The sequence below is a fragment of the Medicago truncatula genome, chromosome 1, assembly GCF_003473485.1.
Source record: "Medicago truncatula cultivar Jemalong A17 chromosome 1, MtrunA17r5.0-ANR, whole genome shotgun sequence".
NCBI lineage: Eukaryota > Viridiplantae > Streptophyta > Magnoliopsida > Fabales > Fabaceae > Medicago > Medicago truncatula.
Genome location: NC_053042.1, coordinates 35280145 through 35307247, shown reverse-complemented (window position 1 = coordinate 35307247; position 27103 = coordinate 35280145). Strand labels below are relative to the sequence as shown.

At 33.2% G+C, this 27103-nt stretch overlaps 3 protein-coding genes and 1 pseudogene across 4 annotated transcripts; 3 read left to right on the top strand and 1 right to left on the bottom strand.

Annotated features, from left to right (window-relative positions):
* The first annotated feature begins 5661 nt into the window (after window positions 1–5661).
* LOC11425606 (transcription factor UNE12) lies at window positions 5662–9881 on the top strand. Of its 2 annotated transcripts, none has more exons than XM_003590489.4 (6): window positions 5662–6122; window positions 7138–7266; window positions 7390–7455; window positions 8317–8382; window positions 8978–9055; window positions 9132–9881. In XM_003590489.4, exons 1-6 carry the CDS (start codon window positions 5835–5837, stop codon window positions 9360–9362), a joined length of 858 nt encoding a protein of 285 aa, XP_003590537.1. In that variant the 5' UTR covers window positions 5662–5834; the 3' UTR covers window positions 9363–9881. The 2 variants fall into 2 exon arrangements, with proteins under 2 accessions (XP_003590537.1, XP_003590536.1); XM_003590488.4 differs by having other exon boundaries at window positions 5667–6122; window positions 7147–7266.
* A 417-nt stretch (window positions 9882–10298) lies between these two features.
* On the top strand, window positions 10299–10997 carry LOC120578314 (DNA-directed RNA polymerase subunit alpha-like; annotated as a pseudogene).
* A 3068-nt stretch (window positions 10998–14065) lies between these two features.
* LOC11423120 (protein OSB2, chloroplastic) lies at window positions 14066–17689 on the top strand. The gene is made up of 4 exons (XM_003590485.4): window positions 14066–14660; window positions 14767–14860; window positions 15328–15434; window positions 17240–17689. The coding sequence occupies exons 1-4, from the start codon at window positions 14175–14177 to the stop codon at window positions 17426–17428; spliced, it is 876 nt and encodes a 291-aa protein (XP_003590533.3). The 5' UTR covers window positions 14066–14174; the 3' UTR covers window positions 17429–17689.
* Window positions 17690–18727: 1038 nt separating this feature from the next.
* On the bottom strand, window positions 18728–20254 carry LOC11431266 (auxin-induced protein 22D). The gene is made up of 3 exons (XM_003590484.4): window positions 19913–20254; window positions 19361–19657; window positions 18728–19232 (listed from the first exon to the last, which is right to left on the bottom strand). Exons 1-3 carry the CDS (start codon window positions 20155–20157, stop codon window positions 19160–19162), a joined length of 615 nt encoding a protein of 204 aa, XP_003590532.1. The 5' UTR covers window positions 20158–20254; the 3' UTR covers window positions 18728–19159.
* Window positions 20255–27103: the final 6849 nt, after the last annotated feature.

Sequence of the window (27103 nt, the reverse complement as noted above, 5' to 3'; positions counted from 1 at the left end):
AATAATTTGATTCTTTTATTCCATAATGAATTTATTATTCTTGTAAAGGGAGAACATCTTAGGATCACATCAGTTGTTCTAGAAAATAACAATTTGGATCCAATTGAATACTGATTTTCAATTTGGATTTTGCATTTTTGTAATGAAATTGGTCCTCCATCCATTTCTTACGATTGCAACAGTTTCAAAATGAAAATCAATTTTCAATAATTAGACATGAAAAAACTAAAATCCACCATTAATATTGAAAAGGGTTGTTTCGGTAACAATAACCATGACATCTCACAACTATTATATCCTTTCAAATACTTTGTTCACTAATGTGATAAGTTCATTTATGGACAATTTTCTGAATTTCTTTTTCTTTCACGGTACAATTTTTCTTAGATATTGAAAGGTGAGAAGCTATTTTTTTTATGATACAATTTTTCTATGATATTGAAATGTGAGAAAAGATTAAATGGATTCCTTTTCACGTTTCAACCCATTTAACTACTTTTAACCTCTTCAACGGATTCCTAACTTCTTCGAAGAATAGAGTCCAGCATCACACACAAAGTAACAGTCCGTATTGTTTGAGAGAGAACACAACGTTTAACCTCTTCAATGGTCATGAGTCGACTCGGTCCGAGTCAAACTCGTTACCGATCGAGTCAGTCATTACCGTTAGAGCGTTCTTTGAGGAAGCTGAGGGAAAGAGTGTCATCTTCGTAGGGATAAACAATTTCAGTGGTAAATAAGTTGAGTTTCGGGAGATCAACAGTGATGAGTTAGGTTAAAGACTCCATTATTTCTAGAGAAAACTGTCATGGACTTTGAGGTGAATTGAGAAGACAATAAAAAAAAATTAGAGAGGAATGTAAACCCAGAAATTGGTTTAACGTAGTTATGGGTGTTTGAGGTTGATGATGATATGGCGTTGGAGGAAAAAGATGGAGAAGTGATATTGTGTGAGTAATAGAAAGAGAGTTAGAGCAACAGCTATTTGTGGGAGTGGTGACTGGTGAGTGTGGGAAAAACATTTGGTGTTGAATGTCCATAATAAAACTATGTTCTCTATTTAATCCAATCGTTAAAAATGACTTTCCCATGATGGGAAACAACTCTCCATCCAAATACTAAACCTCACCCTTTCCATTGCCTAACGCTCAGCCACTGTTTAGCACATTCCTTCGTGATATCACTGTTTACTATCCATTGTCACCATCAGTATTCAGCACTCTTTGTCATTGTCCTAATCCATCCTTAGACGTGAATAAATCTGATGCTCTACGGGTCGAATTAAGATTGAATATATTTAAGACGACACCAAGTAGGTTCCAAGGACAATTGACATGATAGTTTATGACCATCGTTTGGTTATGAGTAAATGTTGAATGTGAAAGATTGATTTTTTTTTTACAATTGTTAGTATTTTACCGTATATTCAAATTCAAAACACGATTCTTAAAATAATTCTCTACCACTAGATTTCTATCTAAAATAACAAATATTAAATTGAATATTTTTTTTTTTGAGTAAAAATATTAAATTGAATATTTTGTTTATAAAAGCAGCTTCTTAATAATTTCTTTTGATAGAATGACAAAGAAGAAAGAAAAACAAAACCGAACAAAGTTCAGTTTGGAGCATCAAGGCTCAACATAGATTTAAATTCAAGAAGAATCTGATAAAAAGTTACACTTAGTTTTGAAGAGCACCTGAACTTTGCCAAGAAATCCGTGCAACAATTTCCCTCTATAAACACAAGTTTCGTTACTAATTTAATATAACTAACAATTGTATACAAAAACATAGCCAACAATTAGATGTGAGGGGTGAGCAAGTGACAAGTTGAGACGCGTTAAACTCGACCATAAAATGTCTCTAGATTTTGGTCTGGCCAACTCTTTAACTTTAACCCGTTTTTAGAACTTAATAACCATGATGTTTTGGAGGTTTAAAAGAATTGAGATAGTTGGATTGACTCATCCCGTCCATCGCTTCCATGTCTATCAACTTTCTGTCAATGTCACTCGAATAATTGAGAGAGAAGCTGGGGTTAAAAATGTGTCCATGACAAGCCTTCTTGTTTGACAAATGAGAACAAAGGCGAGCAATGACATAAATGCTTGTAAATCTTATAAATCTACTTTTTTTTTTAGGTAAAAACAATAAGAAAATTGCTTTTATGATAATGAAAATTTCATATTGACATAAGTAAAATACTAAAATGCCTCCAGCGGCAGTTAACAACTGTTGGATAAAGCGCCGACAGTTAACAACCGCTGGCACCAGCGGCAGTTAACTATCGTTCAATACAAGTAAACTAGACCAGGTTATCCAGGGGAATTTTTCCTGTTTTTGCATCCAATTGCAAATTAAAGTAAACAGTCAGGATATGTCGGAAAATTAAAACGTACGTACAAAATAATATTTAACAGATAATATTAAAACGCAAGAAATAATATAAAGGTATGTCGGAAAATGTCATAGAAATATCAAAATGTACGGAACATGTCATAATTATACATCACAGTCAAAAAGTACGTAAAAAAGCCTAATCACAATCAACCCTGCTGCCTAGCATGCCTCGGCCCCCTGCGCCGCCTGGCAATCTGATACGTAAGGGCAGGGCGACCAGTACCGGCTATCCACATCACCTCCTGGACAGTCTCCTCTTTAGTCATCTCGGCTTGCCTGGCCACAATATCATCAGCTATATGCACCACATCCCGGATGATCGTCAGTGTGTCAGGCATCTCCCTGGCATGCTCCTCCTCTATGATCTGCTCCACGTTCGCCGCCCTGTGAGGAGATCCTTCATCAGGTGGGAGAATACGAGGGTGAGAGACTTTGGCATACCAAGCCATGTAGCCAGGCGCATGATGTCATGGTCTCTCACACCCATCTCCCCAAGCAGTGAATAACCACGCCTGAGCGTCCATCAACACAGTGGTTAGCATCTGCGTAGGCACATGAGGGACATCTGACGGATGTCTAGGAACGTCATGTACAAAGGATAACTGCCTCTTTACTCGCTCAGGTAAATGACGGTACACCCTCTCCTTCCCGCACATGAGCCATCCCGAGTAAGTGCACATAAGCTGAAATGGGTGCACGTCTCTGTGATCACCATAAGTAGAAAACCTAACGTCATCCACCTCCAAGCGATCCATACGTAAGCGGTAATGGTGGACATCTTTATGCCCTCTGCTAGTAAGCCATCTCCCAGCACATGGTCTCTCCGGCTTCCACCTCGGGTTAGGCTTCCTTGGGTAAGGACCTGACAAATGCTCCAAAATCCATCCCTGCAACAAAATAAATAATACACAAAATTAATTATTCGAGTTAAATATTCAATAAATCTAAAACATTATAAAATAATCTAACATGATTTATAAAATAAATTCAAAATGAAATTAAGATAAATATTAAATTAAAATAAATCGTACAACCAGCCATCGTTCTATTATTCAGGATAACATAATCATCCAGATAATCGTACAGGTAAGTTAAGGTCATCCCTCCCCATGACCACTTCCCAATCGCCTGCAAGTTCGCCATGCAATCAAGATATAACAAGTGGATGTGTCTGTTCGTTTTGTTAGTGAACAGCGCACGACCGACGAGATATAGAAGGAAACTCCTCACACACCACACCCTCCTCCTGCCTCTCTCCTGCAGCTCCTCCCTCGTCTGTGGCTCCTCTCCATCTATTCTCGGGTCCCTGCGCTTCCGAGTCTTAAGGACATAAGGGTTTTGATCCCCCTTTTCTCTCCGAGCGCTAGCGGTACTCGCCGCTTTACCTTTCTGCATCCTATCCTCTCTAATAATCGGCTGCTGCTCATCCGTATCCATAGCCATATATGTACAAAACAAATTTAAAAAAAACATAAATACGTGGAACCTAATCTAACTTATGCATTCATCAAACCTAATCTAACTACATTATCCTAATCTAACTTATGCATTCATCAAATCTAATCTAAGTACATTATCACATTATGGTTATTCTACATTATGGTTATCATTATGCCAAAATTATGGAGCAATGTTCTAACCCTTATATTATCACAAATTAAACTTAGACATTCATAAAATTAATATAACACATTCATCAAACTTTATGTAACATACCACATTATGTCATTCATCAAACTTGTCAAAAAATGCCAAAAAAACAAACTTATAAACATCATAACATATATGCATTACACAAATATACGGTTATTATATTATTATGTCCAAACTAATCAAACTTGCCAAAAAAAAAAATGCAAACTTATAATCATTATAACATACATTATAAAATTGAACATATTTGCAAAAATATTACACAAAAAAAAGCAAGATTTTCTCACTTAGGCATTTCATCAAACACCTTATGTGAATTTCAAAATACTAGCACAATTAGTGTTAATTCAACATCAAATTCAACTACATTGTACCTAAACCTACTCTAAACAACAATGCCAGCAAAAACCCTACATTATAACATCAAATTCTAACATAATTTGCAATTTCAAAAACCTAACCTAAACACTAAAGTTTTGCTAAAATTATGAAAACTAACACCCTAAACAACCTACATTGCATGTAAATAGGAAGAAAATAACTTACTTGTTAATTACTTGAAGAAATTTGGCTCAAATCCGTGCAATTGAAGTTGGGATGAAGTTGGGGTGAAGTTGGTTTTGTGTTGTTTTGAACTTGTAACCAGAAACTAAAAGTTTTCTGCGTTCTTAAGATACAGAATGCAGCGGTAGTTAAGTACCGCTGGGACCAGTGGCAGTTAACTGTCGGCGGTTTTCTCAACGGTAGTTAACTACCGCCAGGGACCCTAACGTAATTTACTTGTGTCAATGTGAAGTTTCTCATGTCAAAAAAGCAATTTTCAAACAATAAATAGAAATTGAGTTTCTATTTAAGATAAGATAAATAGATGTCGAGTTTTAATTCAAGATTTTTTTTTTTTTTTTGTGATGGTTTAAACATCCGAATTTTGTATATATTATGCAGCGTTCCTACCAACTGAGTTAAGCTCACGACTTTAATTTGAGATATTGTAAATAGATGTTGTATAAGATTTCAATTTACTTTAATTTTTAACTAAGATTTTGAAAGAGGTTATTAATTTGGTATGATACGTCAATTAAATGTAATCAAATGACTGAATTCAAGTGATTAATGAACTTCACTTAAGATTGAATCGATTACAAATTTTCGAATTCGATATTTGGTAGAAAAATGTTTGACTACATTTTTCTTTCCTTGTATCAAAGTTCTAATTATTATGATCAATTTTCTCTAAAATTTGAACGGTTAAAACAAAATAAGAGGCAACCAAATGGTTTAAAATTGATTTCTAAATGCGAACCTTTTAATTATTTATTTGTAAAGGTCGCTGAAATATTTATAAAAAATACACAATTTTGTGATATTTGTAAAAAAAAAAAGTTTTGTGATACATTTCTTTCCATTTTTTTTTGTCTAGTAGTCTAGAGCTCACACAATTAACTGTGAAGAAGTGTGATTTCCAACTTTTCATTAGTAGAGGCGTAACTTGATGAGCCAAGACAACTCAACACAAAGGACGTTTTCTAGAAAAGGCAAAAATATGAGGAAAGCTACAAATTATAAAGAAATAAAGCCCCTTTTGTTAAAAATTAAAAAAAGTAGAGTTGTATTTAATTTAACCAAGCATCCAATAAAGCGAAACCCCTTCTTGTGTCTTGTGTCTGAACTCAAACACCATTTTCAACTAGTCACTCAGAAACTAATGACAACAACAAACTGAGTAGAAAATAAGCAGAGAGAAAACAACAACTACAAATTTTCTTTTCTTTTCAGTTATGGCGAATCATCCTTCCGATACACCCGCCGACGATTTCCTTGAACAAATTCTCGGTCTCCCGAATTTCACCTCCGCCGACGGAACCGACGCTTCTCCGATGATGCTGCAACTTAACTCCGGCGACGCGGCCTCTCACCTTGGCGCCGGAGGGGGGTTTCATGCACCGGTTTATCATTTGGGTTTGAGCTTGGACCAGGGTAAAGGAGGAGGGTTTTTGAAGCCTGATGAAGCTTCCGGGAGTGGGAAGCGTTTCCGGGAGGATCTTGTTGATACAAGACCTAAGAATGTAACTTAACATAAACTTTTCGTTTATATTTACTTTTTTCTTGCTATCAACACAAAATTACATTAGTTATATATTTTATTAAACTAATTTTGTTTAATTTTGGTGGGTAAGATCATCTGTTTAAGCTAAATTGAACTTGGTTTTGGTGAGAAACAGTGTATTGCTATTTATCTGGGTTTTAAATAGCGGTTGCCATCATGGTCCGGTGGTATTGGCTTGGGACCTGGGAGTGTGCTCCTCCTTGGGGTCTCAGGTTCGATTCTCTTAGGTGCCAATTTGGGTGGGCTAACTTACCTTCTTCAAAAAAATAAAATTATGTCAGCTCAGCTGGTAGTAGCTTACATAATGCAAATAAGTTAGAAAACATTTCAGAGTTTAATGGAAATAATAAACTAGTAGTAAGTAAGAATGATACTTTTTTTGCTGATACTTATATCTCAGAAATGACATTCTTCAATTCAGCTGCCTGGTGAAGTAACAAGTTACTTGGGCTTGCTTTTGCTGATGCCAACTTGTCATAGCACGACCCTTAAAAATAAAACTTATCATAGCATGAATTATTATTGGTTTTTTGTGGGTGGTTCATTCTGGTAGCACCTGACTTGGTGTATGATCTTTAGAGTGATTTAATCCAACTTAAAGATGAATGAAGTATGATTATATATTATGGAATGTGTGGGATTGGCTGGATCTTTAGATCATAATACTTGAATGTTTTTTCATGAATTATATGAACATTTCCGAATGTAAATATAGAAAAAATTAGGCCATTTAGACATTGCCAACAGTACTTGGAGTCATTTTCCCCCTGTAATTTTTAGTATCTTAAAATACTGGATACATATTTTTTTTTTGAAGAAGCAAAATACTGAATACATAGTATTTGGCTTCAACTAATCTACAATAATTGCTTACTTTTTGCAAGATTCCTTATATTTACCTTTCTGCCTTTGGGAGGGCCTGGAGAAGTGTTGTTGGCCAAGTAGCATTTTTTTTGTCTTAACGATATATAAAGTTTTTGCAGACTTTTCATGGACAACCCATGCCTACTACAGTTCCTGCTGCTCCACAACCACCAGCAATGCGTCCTAGAGTGCGGGCAAGAAGAGGACAGGCTACAGATCCCCATAGCATCGCTGAAAGGGTGAGTTCTAGGATCTTTTAACAAATACGAATGATTAACATGTAATGAGGAGGATAAAATCACATTGCTAATTCCTTGATATGCTAATGTTTCTTTACTCTTCATTTTTCCGTTCAATAACAGTTGCGCAGAGAAAGAATAGCTGAAAGAATCAGGGCTTTGCAAGAACTTGTTCCTAGTGTCAACAAGGTATGCGACTTCTCCTACATGTTGTTTTTGTTGCATGATATGTACTGTTTGCACTTGTCTATAGAACTTGTGAAGGTGGTCCTTTTTGTGCCTACTCTGAAGTTAGATAAGATATGGAGACAAAATTTGGTACAGCTTGTTAATTACTGCCGGAAACAAAAACAATGCTGAAAATGGAGCTTTATGGGGGTGTTTTGACTGATTTTCCTTGTTGCTAGGCATTGGTATTTATGTAATCTTGGTCAGTATCGTTCAATGCATACTTGGTCAAAACATAACAATCTATAGTTCTACAATCTACACAGACACTGGTCATGTTTGTTTCCCACTTGAAGAGTGTCTGAGTTTGGAAAATGGAATTTACATTTAGACCAATTTAATACTCAAAACAGTTTCCTGGAAACAGCCTCTTGTGTAAAAACAGGATAAGGCTGCGTACAATACACCAAATGGTGGGACCCCTTCCTGGACCCTGCATATGCGGGAGCTTTACTGTACCGGGTTGCCCTTTTTTTTTTTTTTTTTTCTTCGTTTTAGACTGTGTTTGTGCTCTTAAATGTTAGACCTCCAGATAGGTATACCTCTCATGTTCTCTGTTTGATCGTTAACAATTGCATGTTTATTACAATTAGTCTGGGAAACAATCCTATCAAAAGGTTAAAAGAAGAGAATAAAATCTGCATATAGTTTCTGATTAGGTGAACATGAAATTTGAAGAGTTCTGAAGTATGAAAGTCTTCTGGATTTCAAGATATAGAGATTTTTTTTTGTGACTTAGTTGTGTTCTGCTGTATTGCTCTTGGTCCTCTTCTGTATATTATTTCCAATGTTTATAAAACTGTGTATTTGTACTTTATTCAGACTGATCGAGCTGCCATGCTAGATGAAATTGTGGATTATGTCAAATTCTTAAGGCTTCAAGTGAAGGTTAGTGCTTTTGTGAGCTTCATGGATTTCACATTTGATTTCTATCTTTATTAGGTCTAAATTATAATTAAGGTTAGCTTGAACTGGATTTGTTGTTTATTATGTTAAACATATTTACCTATGCCTTTTGACCTCTCACCCTTAGTAATCATCATTTTGTTGGGATTCAACTGGTAATTGTGAGTCTGAGATGCCACTTTGGTATGGGACCCATTAGCCATTTGATTTTATTCCCGATGACCGGTGAATATTAAAATACAATTAAATGATGCTATTTTCATGCTATGTTGTTGCTACTTTAGCCACCCAATAATATCCAACTATCCGAAGGTCTTCAACTGTGGACTCAATTGCCGTTCACCAAATAGGTCTAATTTTCAATGTGTGAATAGTAAAAACCAATATCTAGTTTTCAACAAAAATGTTTGCAGTTCCAGTGATTTCTCTGGACACATGTGGGAAGTACATACGTATTGCTGTTTGTACATGAAAGTGAAAGCAAGGCTCTTCATTGAATCCAAATTTAAATTTGTCAGCAACATGAAACTAAGAGTGCTGAAGATTTTCAATGATTGTTCTTTTGTCTATCTTTCAGGTTTTGAGCATGAGTAGATTGGGTGGAGCCGGTGCAGTGGCTCCACTGGTAACTGACATCCCATTATCGTCAGTCGAGGTAATTATTCAAATCATGTCGTTGGCATAAATTTGTTTCTCTCTCCAGACAATTTATAAAATTTAGTATTGTTCAGGAAGAAGGAAGTGATAGTGGGAGAAACCAACCAGCTTGGGAGAAGTGGTCTAATGATGGCACAGAAAAGCAAGTAGCTAAGCTCATGGAAGAAAATGTTGGGGCTGCGATGCAGTTTCTTCAATCAAAGGCTCTTTGCATAATGCCCATCTCACTGGCATCTGCAATATACCAATCGCAACCATCAGACAACTCCAGTATAGTTAAGCCTGAAACTATTCCTCCTCCATAGACATGCCTTCAACAATGCTTGGCACATCATCCAGTGGTCCCATCGAGCACCTCATCTACTACTTCTGGGGCCCACAAGTTATTTGTCTGTTCCTAACCTCCTTAATCTTAGTCATTGATTTGCATAAAGTTGCATTCAAAGTAGGATGCCATAGTCTTTTCTTTTTTTGCGGTTGTTTCAGCTTTTGTCAATACAGGGTTCAGTGTCAATACCTAAAAAAATGCAAGCAAACCCTATCCTGTCCATGGAAAATTTCTTGTAAAGGGAAATAACTTGTCAAAATTAATTTAATATGCTTTTCCTTTTTGTATAAAAAAGGATGGAGGTTAGTGGAAGATGATGTAAGTGCTTTGATAGTGGGGTTTTTAGTTTTTGTAGTGGGATGTGGGACCTTGTAAAAGGTTAGGGTGGTATCCATATAGTATTTATTAGTGATGTAACTCTAGAGGATATGAAATGTTGAAGTGCAATAGATAATGGTTGCTTTAAGAATGCTGGTGTTGCAAGTCCAGAAGAAAATGATGATGTTTTTTGTTTATTTGCGGTGTGTGTGGGCGTGAGTTGTTTATTCAAAAAAGTAATTGGACCTCTTTTTATAATGGGAGGAGAGATGGAATGACAAGTAATGTGCTCTCCTAACCCAATTCATATTAAGGTATAATCAAGTAATGGAACTTGATTGTGCCCAAGCAAGTGGCTCTCAATCAGGAAGCTTTGACCTGATTCCTAACTCTTAAGTGACAGAAACCATGCTCTCAACTTTTACGTGCTGTATGGATAGATCAAGGCATGCAACGAGCAGAAGTCATAATAAAAGGTCCCGGTTTAGGAAGAGATGCGGCATTAAGAGCTATTCGTAGAAGTGGTATACTATTAAGATTTATAGGGGATGTAACCCCTATGCCACATAATGGATGTAGGGCTCCTAAAAAAAGACGTGTGTGAAACTAAAAATAAACATTAAAGAAAGAGATTTCAAGAGAAATAAACAATTAAATCTAGAGTTTCATAAAAATATATTAATATGATTCGAGAAAAAGTTAAAGTATCTACTCGGACACTACAATGGAAGTGTGTTGAATCAAGGGTAGATAGTAAGTGTCTTTATTATGGACGCTTTATTCTGACTCCACTTAGGAAAGATCAAGCACATATAATAGGCATTGCAATGCGAAGAATTTTGTTTGGAGAAATAGAGGGAACATGTATCACACGTGCAAAATCTGAGAAAATACCACATGAATATTCTACCATATTAGGTATTCAAGAATCAATACATGAAATTTTAATGAATTTGAAAGAAAATATATTGAAAAGTAATTTGTATGGAACTCGGGACGCATCTATTTGTTTCAAAGGTCATGGGATATGTAACTGCTCAAGACATCATTTTACCACCTTCGGTGGAAATTGTTGATAATACACAACATATAGTTAACCTAACAGAACCTATTAATTTGTGTATTGAATTACAAATTGATAGGAAGCATGGATATCATATAAAAACACTAAACAACATTCAAGATGGAAGTTATACTATAGATGCAAGTATTTATGCCTCTTGGAAATGCAAATCATAGTATTCATTCTTATGTGAATGGTATAACTTCCATCTTGAATGCTGAAGTGTGCTAAGAAGTTAATTTTTATTAAAATTTGTCAAAAGTGATGTGGCTTGTTTGTTGACTATTGGATGGATTGGCTTGAGGAAGAGATTATTACTTTCCAATCTTGTGGTACTTAATGATTGTTTCATTTATAAATCAAACTCAAATACTCTTTAGTACTTAACGATTCAACCTTAATTAATATTCATTAAACATTTGAGTTCATCCACTTAGTTATTATTTATTTTATGGAAGGAAAGTTAAATTATTTCACTAGCAATAAATAAACAATTGAGGTCTCAAAAACTCAACCTAATTGCTTGGAGTATCATAGAAGAGGTCTTGGAGCCTGATTTGATTGACTTATTTTTAAGCTTATGCAAATAAATAAGCTTTTATATATTATTAACAAGCTTGTCAAGGTAGTTTATGAAAAAAAACGTTTATAAAGATACAATTTTTGTTAGTAAAAACTTATAAATTAAATATAAAAGCTTAATTATTTGCGTAAATTATTTTTCATAAGCTAACTTATTTATTTATAGAGTAGTGTTATTTGAACAACTAAATGAGACAACTTATGTAACAACTTTTTTTTCCTCTCTTTTCATTGGTCAAAAACAACGGAGAGAGAAAAAAAAAAAAAAATAAGAGTATAATGTGAGTATGAGAGAGAGTTGTCAAAAAGTTGTCAGAAAACGGTTTTACAAATATCATTTCTCTTATTTATATTTGTCTACTATGAAAGCAAATTCAGATGTATAGTTTCTATACTGCTCAAGGGCATCAACAACAATTATAGTGTTGCTCGAAAATAACACATTTTAATCCAGAACCTAATTCAAAGCCTATAATAGACCTATTGCTTCCCCCTACCTCGTATGTAAGACAATATTAAACAATGTTGTAAAAAGGGTAAAGATGCAATAACTATGGAGTCTTGATGCGTAGTAAGAGTGTGATATGATACATACATATGTGAAGTATATAAAATATGTAATATGATACAATCTAGGCATGTCAATAAAAAAAAATTCTCTAATGACACTACATTTCATTTTATCCTTTCTTTCATTTCATTTTTTTTCTGATATTTTCTCTTATATCTGCATCTTTAACGTGAACCATGTCTCAGGTAGATCAAATAGAAGAAGCTTATGTTAGATATGAAACTTTGAAAAAAGACGGTTAAGAAGTTTTTAACACTCACCGACAAGTTCGACGAATTAAAGACAAAACTTAACCATTTCGATAATGATCCTGATGAAAGTCATATTGCATGTCATGTTGTTGTTCAAGTATCATACATAGATATGACAGATAATAACTACAAAGATATTGTTGTTTACCAACCTAAGATTCTTAAGGATGATAGCGATGTACAATCCTTGTTTTCATATATGATATCTGAAGATGAAGTGTTTTATATGTGAGTTTGTTCAAACTACAAGTGCATAAAGTGTTGGTAGATATTTGGCTTAAACCTACTTTTCACTCTCTAAGTTTGCAAAAGTTGTAATTTTGGCCCCCTTTTAAAAAAAATGGTAAAAGTGGCCCTATGTTTACCCCATTTTGCAAAACACCAATTTTGACCTGATCAATCCTACATGTCATGCCACATGGTAATTTTTTATTTTTTTAATTAATTAATTCCACGCGTATATATCTTAAATTAAAAAAACGAAAAGAAAAGGCAAATTGGGACATGTGAGTAGAGAAAAATGGAAACACTTCATCTTCATCAATTGAAAATCTGGAATCAAAATCACTAACTTTACACAACCAATGAACTAAAACATTAACACTAAAAACATCATGTACAACCATATCAACATACACAAGTATTTTCTCTCAAGCATTCATTCTAAAACTCAGTCTTCATTGTCATTTTTGTTCCTTCTTCATCTTCCCACTTTTTGTTCTTTCATTTCTAATCCAAATATATTGAAATAACACCATATTCTATGCGCCCTTTTCTCCTCTTTACCTGCTTCAAAATCTCATCTTTCTTCATTGAAACCACACCAACTTGAGATTTTGAATCAAACCCATTTGAGATTAAGGGCTTTTGAACGGCTCCGGTGTTCCGATTTTGTCAAACTACCATCATTCAAAATCTCATTTTTTTTTCATTGAAACAACACCAAATAGAGATTTTGCATCAAACTCATTTGAGATTTAGGAGCTTTGAACATTTGTACACGGGTAGGAAGAAAATGGAGTTTCAAGATTGAAACTAAACTTGAACAAGACAAGTTTGACCATGCTAAGTTGATGAAGAATGTTGAGAAATTCTTCCGTTTGAAAATGCTATAGATCCGAGTGGATTGAAGGAGAATAAAAATGGTGGTCGTGGCGGCGAAATGTTGCAGAGAGAAGAGGGAAGCGACATGTGGGTTGAGGGAGAATAGAAACCTCTCCCTTTTTTCTTTCTTTCTTTCTCGCACGTGCTGTCCTTTTTTTGGCCAATTTTTATTATTTTTTTAATTAGTTAATTATACGCGTGGAATAAAAAATCAAGAAATACACAGGTGGCATGACACATATGGTTGACTGAGTCAAAATTGAGGTTTTGCAAAAGGGGGTAAACATGAGGGGTCACTTTTGCCATTTTTTTTAAAAGGGGGCCAAAATTGCAACTTTTGCAAACTTAGAGGGTGAAAAGTGCGTTTAAGCCTAGATATTTAATGTAATTTTATATCGTGTTCTCAATTTCCGTAATGTTGAATTGCTTTTGAATTTTAATATTTAGGGAACGAATCATGTTCTAACTCCCGATCCATGTTCAAGGCGTAACTCCCAATCTGGTAGCAAATGCAATTCGGGACTGATCAGATTTTATCTCCCGATCTTAGTCGATCGGGAATTAGGACCCGATGGAAGCATTTTCGGCAATTTCAAGGTGTTTAAAGAGCAATTTTTAAGTCATGTTGGCCATGGTGGGGATATTCCTCCCAATATAAATAAATAGACCAAAGCCCAATTTTATTTTTGTTTCGCCAAAAGAGAATTGCTTTTCCAACTACTAAAATACATCCAACGGTAGTTAACTACCGTTGATTATAAATAGAAAATCAGCGGCAGTTAACTTATGTTTCTAGGACATTTTGTCTGTCAAAAAAGCAACTGTCTCGCCAAAATAAAACTGGAAATTGACCGCCAATTCCCCCCTTATCATCGAGTGAAACGGCAGCAGCAGACAGAAATGGCGTTAGAGCAAACAGTTTCACTTTCATCAACTCGCTTCAGAAACCTCACCACATTCCCTCAAAACCCTAATTTCATCCCCAAATTCAAACTCCCATTTTCCACAACACTCTCTTCCAAACCAATCCACAGAAATTTCAACTTGAAGTGCTCCAATTCCATCACCAATAATGGAGCAGCATCATACCCTAAACCCCCGGAAATTTCATGGAACAAGGACCTCAGCAACTCCGTCAATTTAATCGGCTTCGTCGCAAACCCTATCGAAATCAAACATCTTCCTTCCGGGAAAGTTGTTGCTTGGACTCGTCTCTCCGTCAAGAAAAATGCTTCGCAAATGTCGTGGATTCATTTGACATTCTGGGATGAACTTGCACATGTTGCTTCTCAACATGTTCAGAAAGGTCATCAGATTCATGTTTCTGGTCGGCTTGTTACTGATACTGTTGATTCTGTTGATGGCAAACAACAAACTTACTATAAGGTTGTTTTTTTGTAACTGCTGTGTTTGTTTTGATTATGAAATTTTGTTTTGATTTTGATTCTGTTGATGCCAGATTTAATGTCAATGTGCTGTGATTTTTGTTCAGGTGGTTGCTCAGCAGCTGAATTTCATTGATAGGAGTGACTCGCCGGTGCGGTCACATGATCAAGATTTTGATTTCATTACGTCTGATGACAATGGTAAGTTATATATTAAGTGTACTTTTGGTTCTGCAGCGACATTATGTAAAGCGAGTTGAACAATAAATTTGAGGCTGAAAATCAATTTCAGAGGAAGAAACTCGAAATTGTATCTTCAAATTACCAATTCTGGAGGCAATATCAATTATACTTGAGAGCATGATAAGCATTAGCCTGGCCTATTTAAAATAATGAGCTTTTTAAAAAGCTTGAGCATAACCTATTTAATAACCGAGCTAGGCCGAGCCGAACTTTAAGTAGGCCGGGTCATAGGCCCCTGACGGGCAGCCTGGCCTATTCCCATCCCAAGAGCATCCAAATAACGTCAAAATCAATTCTAGAATCAATTTTGCTTCCTGTAAAAGTTGAACAGAATTTACCAGTGGATTGTAGTATGTAGTTATCTGCTTTATCTGGGTTTTGCTTTTTACCATATAACTTTGAGCCTTTTTCTGTTATTGTTTCAGGCAAGAAGGCGAGTTATGCTACAAATGGTATGACTGGTTCTGTGGTGGAATTATGGCAAGCTTTCTTTGCCAACCCAGGGGAGTGGTGGGACAATAGGAGGAACAAGGTAATGTTAACTAATCATGTGAAATAAGAAAAGTTGCATATTCATCTATAATGTCGTCTTTTTCTTTTCTGTGTCTTCAAGTGTTTGTTTCAACTTGCAAGTTTTATATTGCATGCATGTTGATTGATTATTGTTAACATCCCATTGTATTTGGAGTTAATTCTCTCTCAAACTTCTATGACATCAACCTCAACCACACTATTTCTACTAGCCTTTCAATGATTTCCTCCATTTAATGTTTCATGCACTGAAGTTTAGGATTAGGAAAAGGGTAGGTTGCCCCATTTCTAGGCTTAGGACTTGCGCCACAGTACAAGGTTTATGTCGGTACTTTAAATAACTTATCCATAAAGGATTAGTTTCTGGAGTTGAGCCCTAAAGCCTCTGTTCAGATAAGCAGATTTTTAGTTCTTTATGTTTGCAGAAATTCTTATGAACTTGTAGTTGTTCATGAAGTTAAATGATAGAATTGTGAAATAGTTAAGATGCTGAAGCTAATTTCAATTTCGTATAAGTTTTTATTTAAAAAACTTATAATTATTCCAAGATTATTTTATTATCTCTTTTTCTGCAAGTGTTTTTTGAGAATTATCAAACAGATGTCAACCCTGTTGGCATGCCACATACTACTCCTTCTGCATTAATGAGAACTTTTTCTATCCAAAAAATAAAAATTCCTTTTCTGAACAAGGTTTTTACGTTGGCATAGTTTTCAATAATTTAATTGTAGTACCTTGGCACCTTTTCCATTAAGAATTAGGTGTCTGCACTTGCAGCAAAGCACGTATCAACCGACAACGGTGAAAGGAATGATTCCAATATCTTGCTGCTTGCATTATATTGAGTCAACTAATTTTATTTTTTTTTGACATGATATTGAGTCAGCTATTTATTTTTATGAACCCATAAATAACAAATCAATTATTTGAACAAAAAGACATCTCGATTACTTCATACTTATCCAATATTATTGTTTCCTCCATTTCATATTTTATGAGCTGAAGTTTAGGACGGAATCTATGTCGGTACTTATAAATAACTTATCCATAGAAGATTAGTTTCTGGAATTGAACCCCAAAGCCCTTGTTCAGATAAAACAACTTTATAGTTCTTCATGTTTGGAGAAATTTTTATGTACTTATAGTTGTTCATGAAGAAGTTAAATGAGAGAATTGTGAAATAGTTGAGACGTGGAAGGTAATTTCAATTTGTACAAGTTTTTATTTTAAAAACTTCTAATTGTTCCAATATTGTTTTAATATCTCTTTCTTTAAGTTTTTCTTTTTTAAAAACTTGACAAAGAGTCAACCCTATTGGCAGCATACCGTGTACCCCTTTTGCATTTATGAGAAAATTTTGTCTATACAAAAAATTAAAACCTTTTCAGAACAAGGTTTTTTATATTTCGTTCTTTGCATGATTGTCAATCATTTAACTGTGGTTTGGTACATTGGCCTTGGCCAATGAGAACCAGTGAAGGAAACAATAATTCCAATATTTGGCCAGTGGTTTATTTTTATAGATCCTGATCAATATATATAAATAACAATTCAATGATTTAATCAAAAGACATCTTCTTGATTACTTCATATCAATCCAATAATATTATTGTTACCTTGACTTTCTTTATTTGGATTAACATGGAGAACTATCTGCATGTTTTAATAACCATGTTTAACTAAGTTGACAACCACTGATGAATGAATAAGATTTTGTTTACAAATTTCCTCCATTTCATTTTATGAGTAATTGTTATGAATTTCTCATGCACCGTGTCTTCACAAACATTTCTGGTAACTTTGCAGAGGAACCCCAAAGCTCCTGATTTTAAGCACAAAGATACTGGAGAAGCTCTGTGGATTGATGGTAGATCCACTCCACCATGGGTCAAATCCCAACTGGAAATATTAGACATGAGGATGGGGTCTTATACCGGTCAAAATGGTAGGATGCCTGTAGATATGGTGAGCGCAGATGAAATGTTGTCTTTCTAAACGCTATGCCAAACCTTGCCCAATGTAATGTTCCATTTCAACCTGGAAACTTCTTTGTGCAGTTTGCATTTTGCCCTTAAATTTTGGTTCTACAAATAGGGACATTGTTTATAGTCTCTGGTGATATATTTGTGTTAGTAGTCTAGTCTATTTTATCAGCCTGGTTACCATTGTTTAGAATTAGATTTTTGGCTATGTAACAGATATTAACATTTTAATGTGGAAATGCGTACCAAGAATGATCCTACCTGTTCATTGTAATTTTTCTGGAGAAGATTTATGAGAAGAATTAGTGAAAATTTGGCAAAACAATAACTAAATTTAGAATTGCACACACGCCATATACGTTAACCTGCTGTATTGATATATATGATAGATCTTAATCAAGTGTCTACATCATGAAAATGGCGAAAATAGCAGATTCCTAAAGAACAAAGCGTAAGTAATTAGAGCAAGTTTCTGTTATAAGGATTCATGTATCTTGGTCTACTATTAGATTGATAAGTTTGAAACGTAACCATGTCAACCAGCTGTTGTAGATAGTTCATTATGTCCAGTTAATCTTGCACTGTCACAGTTATGGAGTCTGTCCCACCACAACTGTGTCGGTTTTGAACTCCATGATCTCTCTTGAGCAATAATTTGATGTCAACATTACTATTGAAACACCATATAGTGTTGAGAAAGCTTCTTTTTTTTCTTTCTTTCTTTCTAATTAACCAAAGGTTTGATCTACATAGAGACTAGGATGCAAGTTTGATTTATAGTGAAGATATTACTTTTATTAACTCTTGATTTATGTTAATACTTTTTCATTGACATAATAGAACTAGTCTTATGCCATAATTCATAATCAGTTGAATAATATAGAGTGTCTAATAGTATATTTTTGGACAAGGCATTAATTGCAGTTGAATAATATAGAGCTTCTAAATTCTATTAGTAATTTCCACCAGAATTGTATTATCTGGACCAACTATTTGAAAAAAAAATTGACAAACTTTTTGAAAATTGAATCTAAGGAAATCCCAAATTTGGATCCCATAATTTACTATTCTTTGGTTGAAATTACTAATAGTAGCTTCTAATAGTTTTAGCGTATATTCAAAGATCATTCTGACAATGAAATAGTTAGCATCAACGTTTAGGGTGATAAGGTGGTTTGAGGGAGGAGTTATAATTTGTAACCAGTAACCACTAACTACTAACATTAATTTGTCATTATAATAGAAAGTTTAGCATCAAAGTTCGTTGCTAAATACTCGTCAAATAAAATTTGCCTTAATACAACACTTGAAATCAAGCAAAAAGAAACACAGTTCAATTTCAAATCAAGACCAAACCATATTACAGAAAAAAGAGAATAAAGTTCCACCTTCTTGGTGATTCTCTTGTATACATTATTTATTTAGACTTATATATACGTGAACAAATATATAAAAGACAAAATGAAGTATTATGTATGTATATATCCTCTGTACATTTAAAATAGCATTTGCTTCTCATATTCTCTCTTTCCATCCTGGCTTTGATGATTTAGAAGAGAATTATTATACTTAAAGAAGCATAATCAGAGGCAATTGGCTGTGAAAAAAAAAAAGAAAAAAAAAAAAAAGAAGTTTCTACGTGTCTCTATCTTTTTTAATCAGCTAAGTATGCCTCTGATTTTGAGAGGACAATTAGAGGAAACTCTCTTGAATGGCTTCACTGTTATTTCCTTTGTTTCTTGGTTCAAAAACAACCCAATCCCTTTGCTTCTGATCCTTTCATAATTCTTAACCTCTTGCAAGAAGACATGAACATTCTGCAATTAATATAAACAAAACAACTCCATAAGATAACAATATTAATTAATTAAATGTTTATTTTAAATAATATGAATTAAAAAAGAAAAGAAAAGAGAGAGACATAATAGAGGAGAAGAAAACTTACTCCCAAGGAACATCTCCAACAAGCATCCAATCACCATCTTTGTCTTCATAAGTTGGAACAAATTCAGATCCATTGTAACCTTCTCTTTCTGAATATTCACCAATTGTACACTTGAACATATTTTCCAAAACCTTGAGAAGTTCTGAGTAACTCTTGTAAACTTTGAGATCTATCTTCCTTAAATAAGGTGCACCAGCCATACTCACTTTCAAGTACATCCCAACCTCTTCACCCTTCTTTTGTTGCAAACTATTCTTCCTATAAGATCTTATTGGTGGCCATCCAACTACTTGTGCCCTGCATAATAATAATACATAACTTTAATCAACATTCATATCCATATCATATACATATTCTTTTTTTCAGGTACATCAGTAGTATGAGTTAGGACGCTGAAGGAGTTTGATCTCTATTGCGAACAAATTTCTATAGCATCTCTAAAAAAAAATTAAATGTTTTTTCTATTTAATTTTTTGTTGTTAATCAACTTTTTCTAATATTTTTTTCTAAAGAAATTGAAGAAAACAAAATAAATGTTTTGATTTTGCTTACTTTGAAGGTGGAGCATTATCTTGGTCATCATTTGTGGTATGAGAAGAACCATTAGAACTATTCAATTTGCTCTTGCTAATGGAATCTACATCACTTGCTTCTTCTGGAGAAGATCTCTTGTTGTTTCTAAGAACAGAAAAATTGCATGGAAGTTTTTCCACTTCATCACTACCTGGTAATCCCAACCTTAATTCTGTAGCCTTAAGATTCATTTCTGTTTGATGGTTCCCCAAAGAATTTTCCATTTGTTGGTGTGAATGTGTAAATTGAGAATTGATAGATAAATGAGATGGATGGAAGAATAAGATGCGGTTGATGTAAGAGTAGATGGTAGCTCATGAATTTTATAGCAAAATTAGTGTGGGACAATATCTAGGTGGCTTATTCCCTTGTGGTGCATGAATTGGAACACAATAATGAAATATGATTCCACCTTCGTTTGTGACACGCGCTTAGTCACGGACCAATAGGGTGTTGACAGGACAGAGACAATGGATATTCAAAGATATTTGTTATCTGCCTTCCTTCTCATATATATCATCTATCTCGTAAATTCACTTGTTACATCTGGTTGATCAATATCACATGACATTCATGTCCGACTTTGAAGGTGCACAAGCAGCTCAATCAAGTCGGGCCTCCAAATTCTATAAGCCTTAAAAGAAAATTAAGTCTAATACCCATACCCCACTTATTAAATAAAAAAAAAAATTACTTCTTTTTCTTTCTTCGAACATGTTTGAGTTTTTTCTAAACTCTAATTCTCCTTTCTGGACATAAATCTGATGTTATCAAACCACTTTCAATTTGTATAATCACTTAATATCATTTCATTAAAAGAATCACAAAAATCATTTCTTTTTTGCATAAACCATTCATTTTTCCTTATCCCACAACGGAGGGATGACAAACAACACCATTAGATAAATTTCACCTCTCTTTCACTTTATTTTAAAAAGAGAGTCGAACCTCCTATTTCATAGGAACATCTCTGATGACATTGATACTATAATGTCACATAAGTATTGTTCATCTCATATAAGATAATGAGTGATAGAAATAGTTTGTTTGACGCTATTTTAATTAATATTGATTTTTTAGTGTATGAAATTAATGTGAGTCATACATTTTAGAAATAATTCTCATGAAAAAATTGACATCTATATTAGTTTCATTTAATAAGAGAATACATGTTAGAGTGAGTGTAAAAAAGAAAACAGTGTGCTTAGTGCTTCTCTAGTTCAATATCTTTTATAGGATTATTTAACAAACTTTGAGGTATCCACATATTTGCGAATATGAATATTTAAGTAAGAATATTTTGGTAATACTTCTGCGAATACATATATGACTTTTGCTTTTGTATCCATCAATTGACCGATATTTCTTTTAAAAGAAAATCAACTTACATATAGTTGTAATATTTGTTTATTTTATTCACGGGTTGTCATTGAACTATCAACCCAAGGTGTTTGTGGGTTGGTTATATTGAATTCGACTAAATTTATAGTAAATAATCAATTGTCTTTAGTTTGAGTTAAATGTCTAACCTATATTTTTAACACTAATATTGAATCAAGCCAACTCGTTCATCATTGAGTTGAGCTGGGTTCGTTAGTCATGCAAAAGAGAAAATCTATTAAATTTAAAAAAATAAAGTTAAATGAATACACTGTGGTGCTTGAACATTAAAAAAAAAAAAATTTCCGACACTTAATTTTGATAAATACTTAAAAGTTTATCCACAATTCAAATCAAGTCAAACAAAAAATACATATTATAATTTAAACATTAATTTGTACAATCATAAAAATCTTTAACTTCTAAAATAATTTGATTTATGTTGTGCTAGGGTGATACTTTTTTTTAAAAATATTTTACAATATATATGTTTTTTTTTAAAGGTACAATATAAATGTTATATGGTTCACATATTCAAAATGTCAAACATATAATCTAAATCAGACTCCATTTATGTACCAATTAAACAGAAATGTCACTGAAATTGACTAATCTAATTGTGATACATAAATCCATTCAACTATTTTTTCTTCCACATATTTTTATATTTAAAAAAATGATCATATTTAAATCTATCAATGTCATCTAATATTATAGGACACAAGTGCAATCAAACACATTAGGTTGAAGTAGGTTGGTTGGAGTTGAACCCAACTTGATAGGTTGAGTTAAATTGCATTTTAAGTTAGTTTGAGTGATGAGATTCACTTGTGTCGGTAAACACATCTAATCAAGCTTGTACTTTTGACAGATTTTCACCACCACTAAATAGATATGAGAGTGATGGCACACGGTTGAAGAAGCGCGTGGAGTACGATTTCTAAGTACAGATACGATTGTCGGTGACTTTAACTACATGAAAAAGCAAGTTGTAAGAGGAAAAGGGAACATTTGAGCAACAAGCACAGCCAATTGTACTAAATACTAGGGACCACGAATCGACGGCTTTGATTGTGACAGTGAATATGAAGAGCGAATCCTGGAGCGTTGGATCACACAAAACGGATACACATGTGAGTAGTTGAGGGTCCCACTTAGGACTTGTTGATTGGATGCCCTTAACCATGTGGGTAGCTGCTGGTATGGGTAGGAACTGAGTGCTAATAGAATCTTAGATATGTTATTACCCTTCCCTTAAAAATAAAATACTTGTATTAATTAAGTGTGGTATTATAATGTTGGTATTCTTATCTAATGGGCATCTAATCATATGAATCTTTTACTAACATTTTTAATTAAATTGTTAATATATTATGAAGAATAAAATGATAACATAAGCTTTATTTTTCTGACACTATGGCTTGATTGGTATAAGGAAGTAATAAAAAAGTGAAGGAGAATAAAGATGAAGATCAAAACATTAAAATACAAATGAAGAGGCCTAAAAGAAGTTGCTAAATTTGATTAGTGTTTAAAAATGATTTAAACAAAACAGACTTGTCTATTTCACATAAACTAAGGAAGTATTATCTATAAACTAGAAGAGGGAGTTATAAAGTTGACTTAGTGGTTAAGGTGAAAGAGTTAGAGAGTGAAGTTGGAAGGATGGTTTTAAGTTCGATTTTCGTATCCAATAAATACTAATAAATGAATAAAGAACATACATAATTAAGAATTTTGCTAACGAGTTCTCTTAAGACATTTGTTAAGGATTCAAAAATAGAAATAAATTATAAATTTTAAGGTCTTGCTAACAAGTGCCCTTAAGACATTTGTTAAGGAAACAAAAAATAGTAACTTTACATTGGAAATAAAAAATTTTAACTTTTAAAAAATTGAATTCACCACTTTTCATCACTTTCTAACATGATATTTCTATTTTTGTTCTCTTAATCAATATCACAAGGGCACTCTTTAACATTTCCCTAAATTTTATATAAAAAAAATTATTTTTTAAAATTTTCAATGTGTTGAATGCATCATTTTCAAAACAAAACTCCCTCATTAGACTTCTTAACAAGTGTGGTAATTTTTTTTAAAAAAAAGATACTATTTTAAATTCAAAGTAGTATTCTTTTTAACTAAATAATTGGGTTTAAGTGGTTAATCAGCTTCATCAAGGATGAATAGTTCGGGAGAACATGATTATCAAATGAAACAATTTTTGGTAAGGCTATCCTTACATCATGATCGAACTCCAGATTATTAGGTCATTTTCTCTGAAACCGAAAGATTAAAATAAAAAAGTAAGATTCTTTAAAAAAATCAAATCAAATGTGATATACTTATTTTGACGTGAAATGAATAATTGAAAAAGGGTATTCAATATTTTTTCCAAAGGATATTTTTTTTTCAATTTAAAATATTAAATGTTAGGTAGGTTCAAACAAGTCTGCAGCCCGAATATAATCAGAATCAGACTTTGAGCATTATTTTGAGAATTTGAAACAAGTTCATGATTTTTAAGCCAAACCCCCTAAGCATACTTATTAACATTCTTGCCACTCAAGATACGTATGACACATTGACACCCTAGTAAGTGTTAGGTTTTTTAAATTCAAATTTTATATAGTCAGTCTTATTTCTTTTCGAGTTTCTTAGAAGAGCTTTTTTTTTTTTTGGTTACAAACGAAAATTTCTTAGAAAAACATTGTTGGTGTGATCAGACCCACCAAAAAAATAATAAAAATCTTTCCTTCCATTGTATGAGAGTATCAAATGGGAGGGTAACTCTTGCTATCACACTTTCTCTCCTTTCTCTATCATTCCTCCTACTCTTGCTTGATTCAAATAGAGCGCAATTGGAGATGGTTTATTGTTAGAAAATTAGGAGTTTTTTTGTTTGCATTACCAATGGTTTTCGAATCATGTACTTTGTCTTATTTCTTGATATTTGATTTAATTTTTTTCTTTTATGGGGCGAGTACCTCTTATATTATTCCCGAATTGTGGATTAAATACTCTTTATACTTCTTTCATTATCTAATAAATTTTGTTGTTAAAAAAAGAATTAGGGCGCAATTATCACGGTCTCGTCAATTGGATATGTTTTTTTATTCCCCAAAAATAACAAGGGTGTTTCTTACTCAATTCTTCTTCAAAGATCTTAATTATAATAACATGCTAAGTGGATATTTTTTACGATGAACATGTTAAGTGGAAATTATAGTATTAATATACATCTTTAAAGGCTCCCTTTAGTTCTTAAAAAAAAAAAAATAGGCATCTTTAAATTATAATCTACTTTTTTTAGCAATTAAATCATAATCTTAAAAACTAAGTTTAAGTGTGTACAATATTTCAACTTATATGAAACATATTTGATTCATTTTTTATCGACATGAAACACCAGTGGCAAGGGTTTGATTTTATGAAAAACAACAGGTCAGTCGTCTTGAAGAAATTAAAGCAAGGGTCCTAAGTCATTTGGGAGGAGAAGCATAATTATTTCCTAAGAGATAAAATAAAATTGCATTTATTTTTTCTTTCTAAGTTCATACTCTAAATCTTGAGAAAAATATATATTAACCCTACAATGAAATTATCAAAATTGAAAGAAATATTAACATAGATTAATAACAAAGTTTAAAGAGATTTTATTTTGACAAAATCATAAAGAGATATTTAACATATCCATGACACATTTCCCTCGCCCCACCCAAAAATCATAAAGAGATATGTAACAAAGAGGAAGCTATAGCAAGTTAGGTATTATTTGGAGTTTGGACCACATAAGAAAACCACAAACACACGAATACAAAAACAACTCACAGATACATGATACATGTTGGGTTATATGTTAGCTAAAAAGAAAAAGAATACCAAACAAAGCATAGACAATACCACGTTAATTGTGGCTGTGATAATAAAACCAAGGACATTCTTTATGGACACAACTCAACTTTCTCTTCCTCTTTCATTGCAATGCAGACACAAAGGTCCATTTACTTTTCTTCCAACCAATCAAATTTGAGTTACGTACAACTATCAATATTTGTTTGTTTCGTTATTTGCCGAATCCCCCCCTAGCCAGCTCAAGATTAAATCTATACAAATATAGAGGGACACTTGAAACTGAAGAAAGATCGAAGAAAATTCGCTATAAAAAAGTCAACAAAGAATTTATATTCATGTCTCATTTTAACTTTAAGTAAAAATTAGAAGATTTTGTATTTTTTTTTTGCTATTCTCGTTTGAAAATATAAATCGAACCTCAAGGATGGTCAGAGTCAAGGATCTCCAATGATGATCGTTTAACAAGGAAGTACCTGTAAAAGATATTTTGATGTCAAAGTCAGTCTAGACATAATATAATAACGAAGTATAGAAGAAAATAATAGATACTTTAATTAGGGTATATCATGCTCTTTATATAAGAAGTGATCGAGAGGCTCTTCAATAGACCGCCATAAGGCAACAAGGTCACATATTTATTCAATTGGTTTAATATCATAATAAACTTGCCCTTAAGTCGACTGTTTTGTCAATCACAAATGTAGTCGATCCTCCTTATTCCGCTATATCCATGTGTAGTATGATCTTGGTTTTATGGACCAAGATATTTGGTACCGAAGAGGGGTGAATATGGGAATTGGATTCCCTGCTGTTACAGTAGGGTACTGTAGTCAGTAATAGCCATTCGATTATAGTTGGATGACATAGATTGTTTTAATTAAAAAACACACAATTTTCAATCTCAACTGTTCGATCTAAGATGAACAACTGAGATAAAAAACTGCATGTGCTGTTTTTACAATAGCAAAACCTGATCCGTGAATATGTACTACTCTAAATGACTTAGGCGTAACAGTTTAACAATGCTAGCATATATGACTAGGGTAGGTTATTACCAAAATAAGGTAATGTATGACTTGAAATTGAAAGTACAGTACTATATTAATATAGAATTATAAGCAACTATAGCAAGAATTGATGTTGATAATGTCAAATCAAAAGCACACACGTGTGGGGTGCAAAATTAATTGGATGGATGGTGAAATATTTGGAATTTGATCCACACGTTGGGTGATAGAATTGGAATCTGTTGGTTTGATATGAAAGTAGGTAGGGAATGAATTACATAGGTTAAGAGAATTTGTCCCCACTACCACCGCCTAATTTACCTTCATTGTTTTCCATGCATGTGGATTCATTGTTTTGGGCAAACATAGCCATAAAATGCTTTATATTGCTATCAATGCGCCTTCGTTTTAGATATCATCACCATGAATAGTCTAACACTAACATCTTATTATTCAACCCCAGCTTTTGACTACTGGAGATAAACTATAGCTAGGGTTGGTTGCTCTTCACTTAATTATTTTATACGGCTAATTTATAGACTATTTTATAAGGCACGAATATATATATATATATATATATATATATATATATATATATATATATAAAAGAATAACACACTCCTCCAAATCAATCAATCGATGCTTTAATAAAAGAAAATAAATTTATTAATTTCTTTTTACTGAAATATAAATATTTTTACTTTATTTTCACCTTAAATAAATACAATATACATCCCTCTTAAGTCGCTGTTATACTTGCAACGAATTAACTGGATAGCTATGATGGGTTATCGTAATTTGATAGTTGGATTGTAAACGGTAGTTGCCGATACAAGAAAAAATTAGATCGTTCGGAGTATGGTCTGTTGTTACATGAAGGTAGGACCTTACTGAAATGTCACAACGATTATAATGTTGTTTTTCTAGG

Excerpts from the sequence above, each read along its gene's own strand:
- LOC11431266 (XM_003590484.4), bottom strand. The coding sequence starts at position 20,157 with ATGGAAAATTCTTTGGGGAACCATCAAACAGAAATGAATCTTAAGGCT. Across the intron at positions 19,658-19,912 it reads GATAATGCTCCACCTTCAAA|GGCACAAGTAGTTGGATGGC; the intron begins GTAAGCAAAATC and ends ATTATTATGCAG. Across the intron at positions 19,233-19,360 it reads GTTGGAGATGTTCCTTGGGA|AATGTTCATGTCTTCTTGCA; the intron begins GTAAGTTTTCTT and ends TATTAATTGCAG.
- LOC11423120 (XM_003590485.4), top strand. The coding sequence starts at position 14,175 with ATGGCGTTAGAGCAAACAGTTTCACTTTCATCAACTCGCTTCAGAAAC. Across the intron at positions 14,661-14,766 it reads AACAACAAACTTACTATAAG|GTGGTTGCTCAGCAGCTGAA; the intron begins GTTGTTTTTTTG and ends ATTTTTGTTCAG. Across the intron at positions 15,435-17,239 it reads GGGACAATAGGAGGAACAAG|AGGAACCCCAAAGCTCCTGA; the intron begins GTAATGTTAACT and ends GTAACTTTGCAG.
- LOC11425606 (XM_003590489.4), top strand. The coding sequence starts at position 5,835 with ATGGCGAATCATCCTTCCGATACACCCGCCGACGATTTCCTTGAACAA. Across the intron at positions 6,123-7,137 it reads TTGATACAAGACCTAAGAAT|TTTTTGCAGACTTTTCATGG; the intron begins GTAACTTAACAT and ends CGATATATAAAG. Across the intron at positions 7,267-7,389 it reads CCCATAGCATCGCTGAAAGG|TTGCGCAGAGAAAGAATAGC; the intron begins GTGAGTTCTAGG and ends GTTCAATAACAG.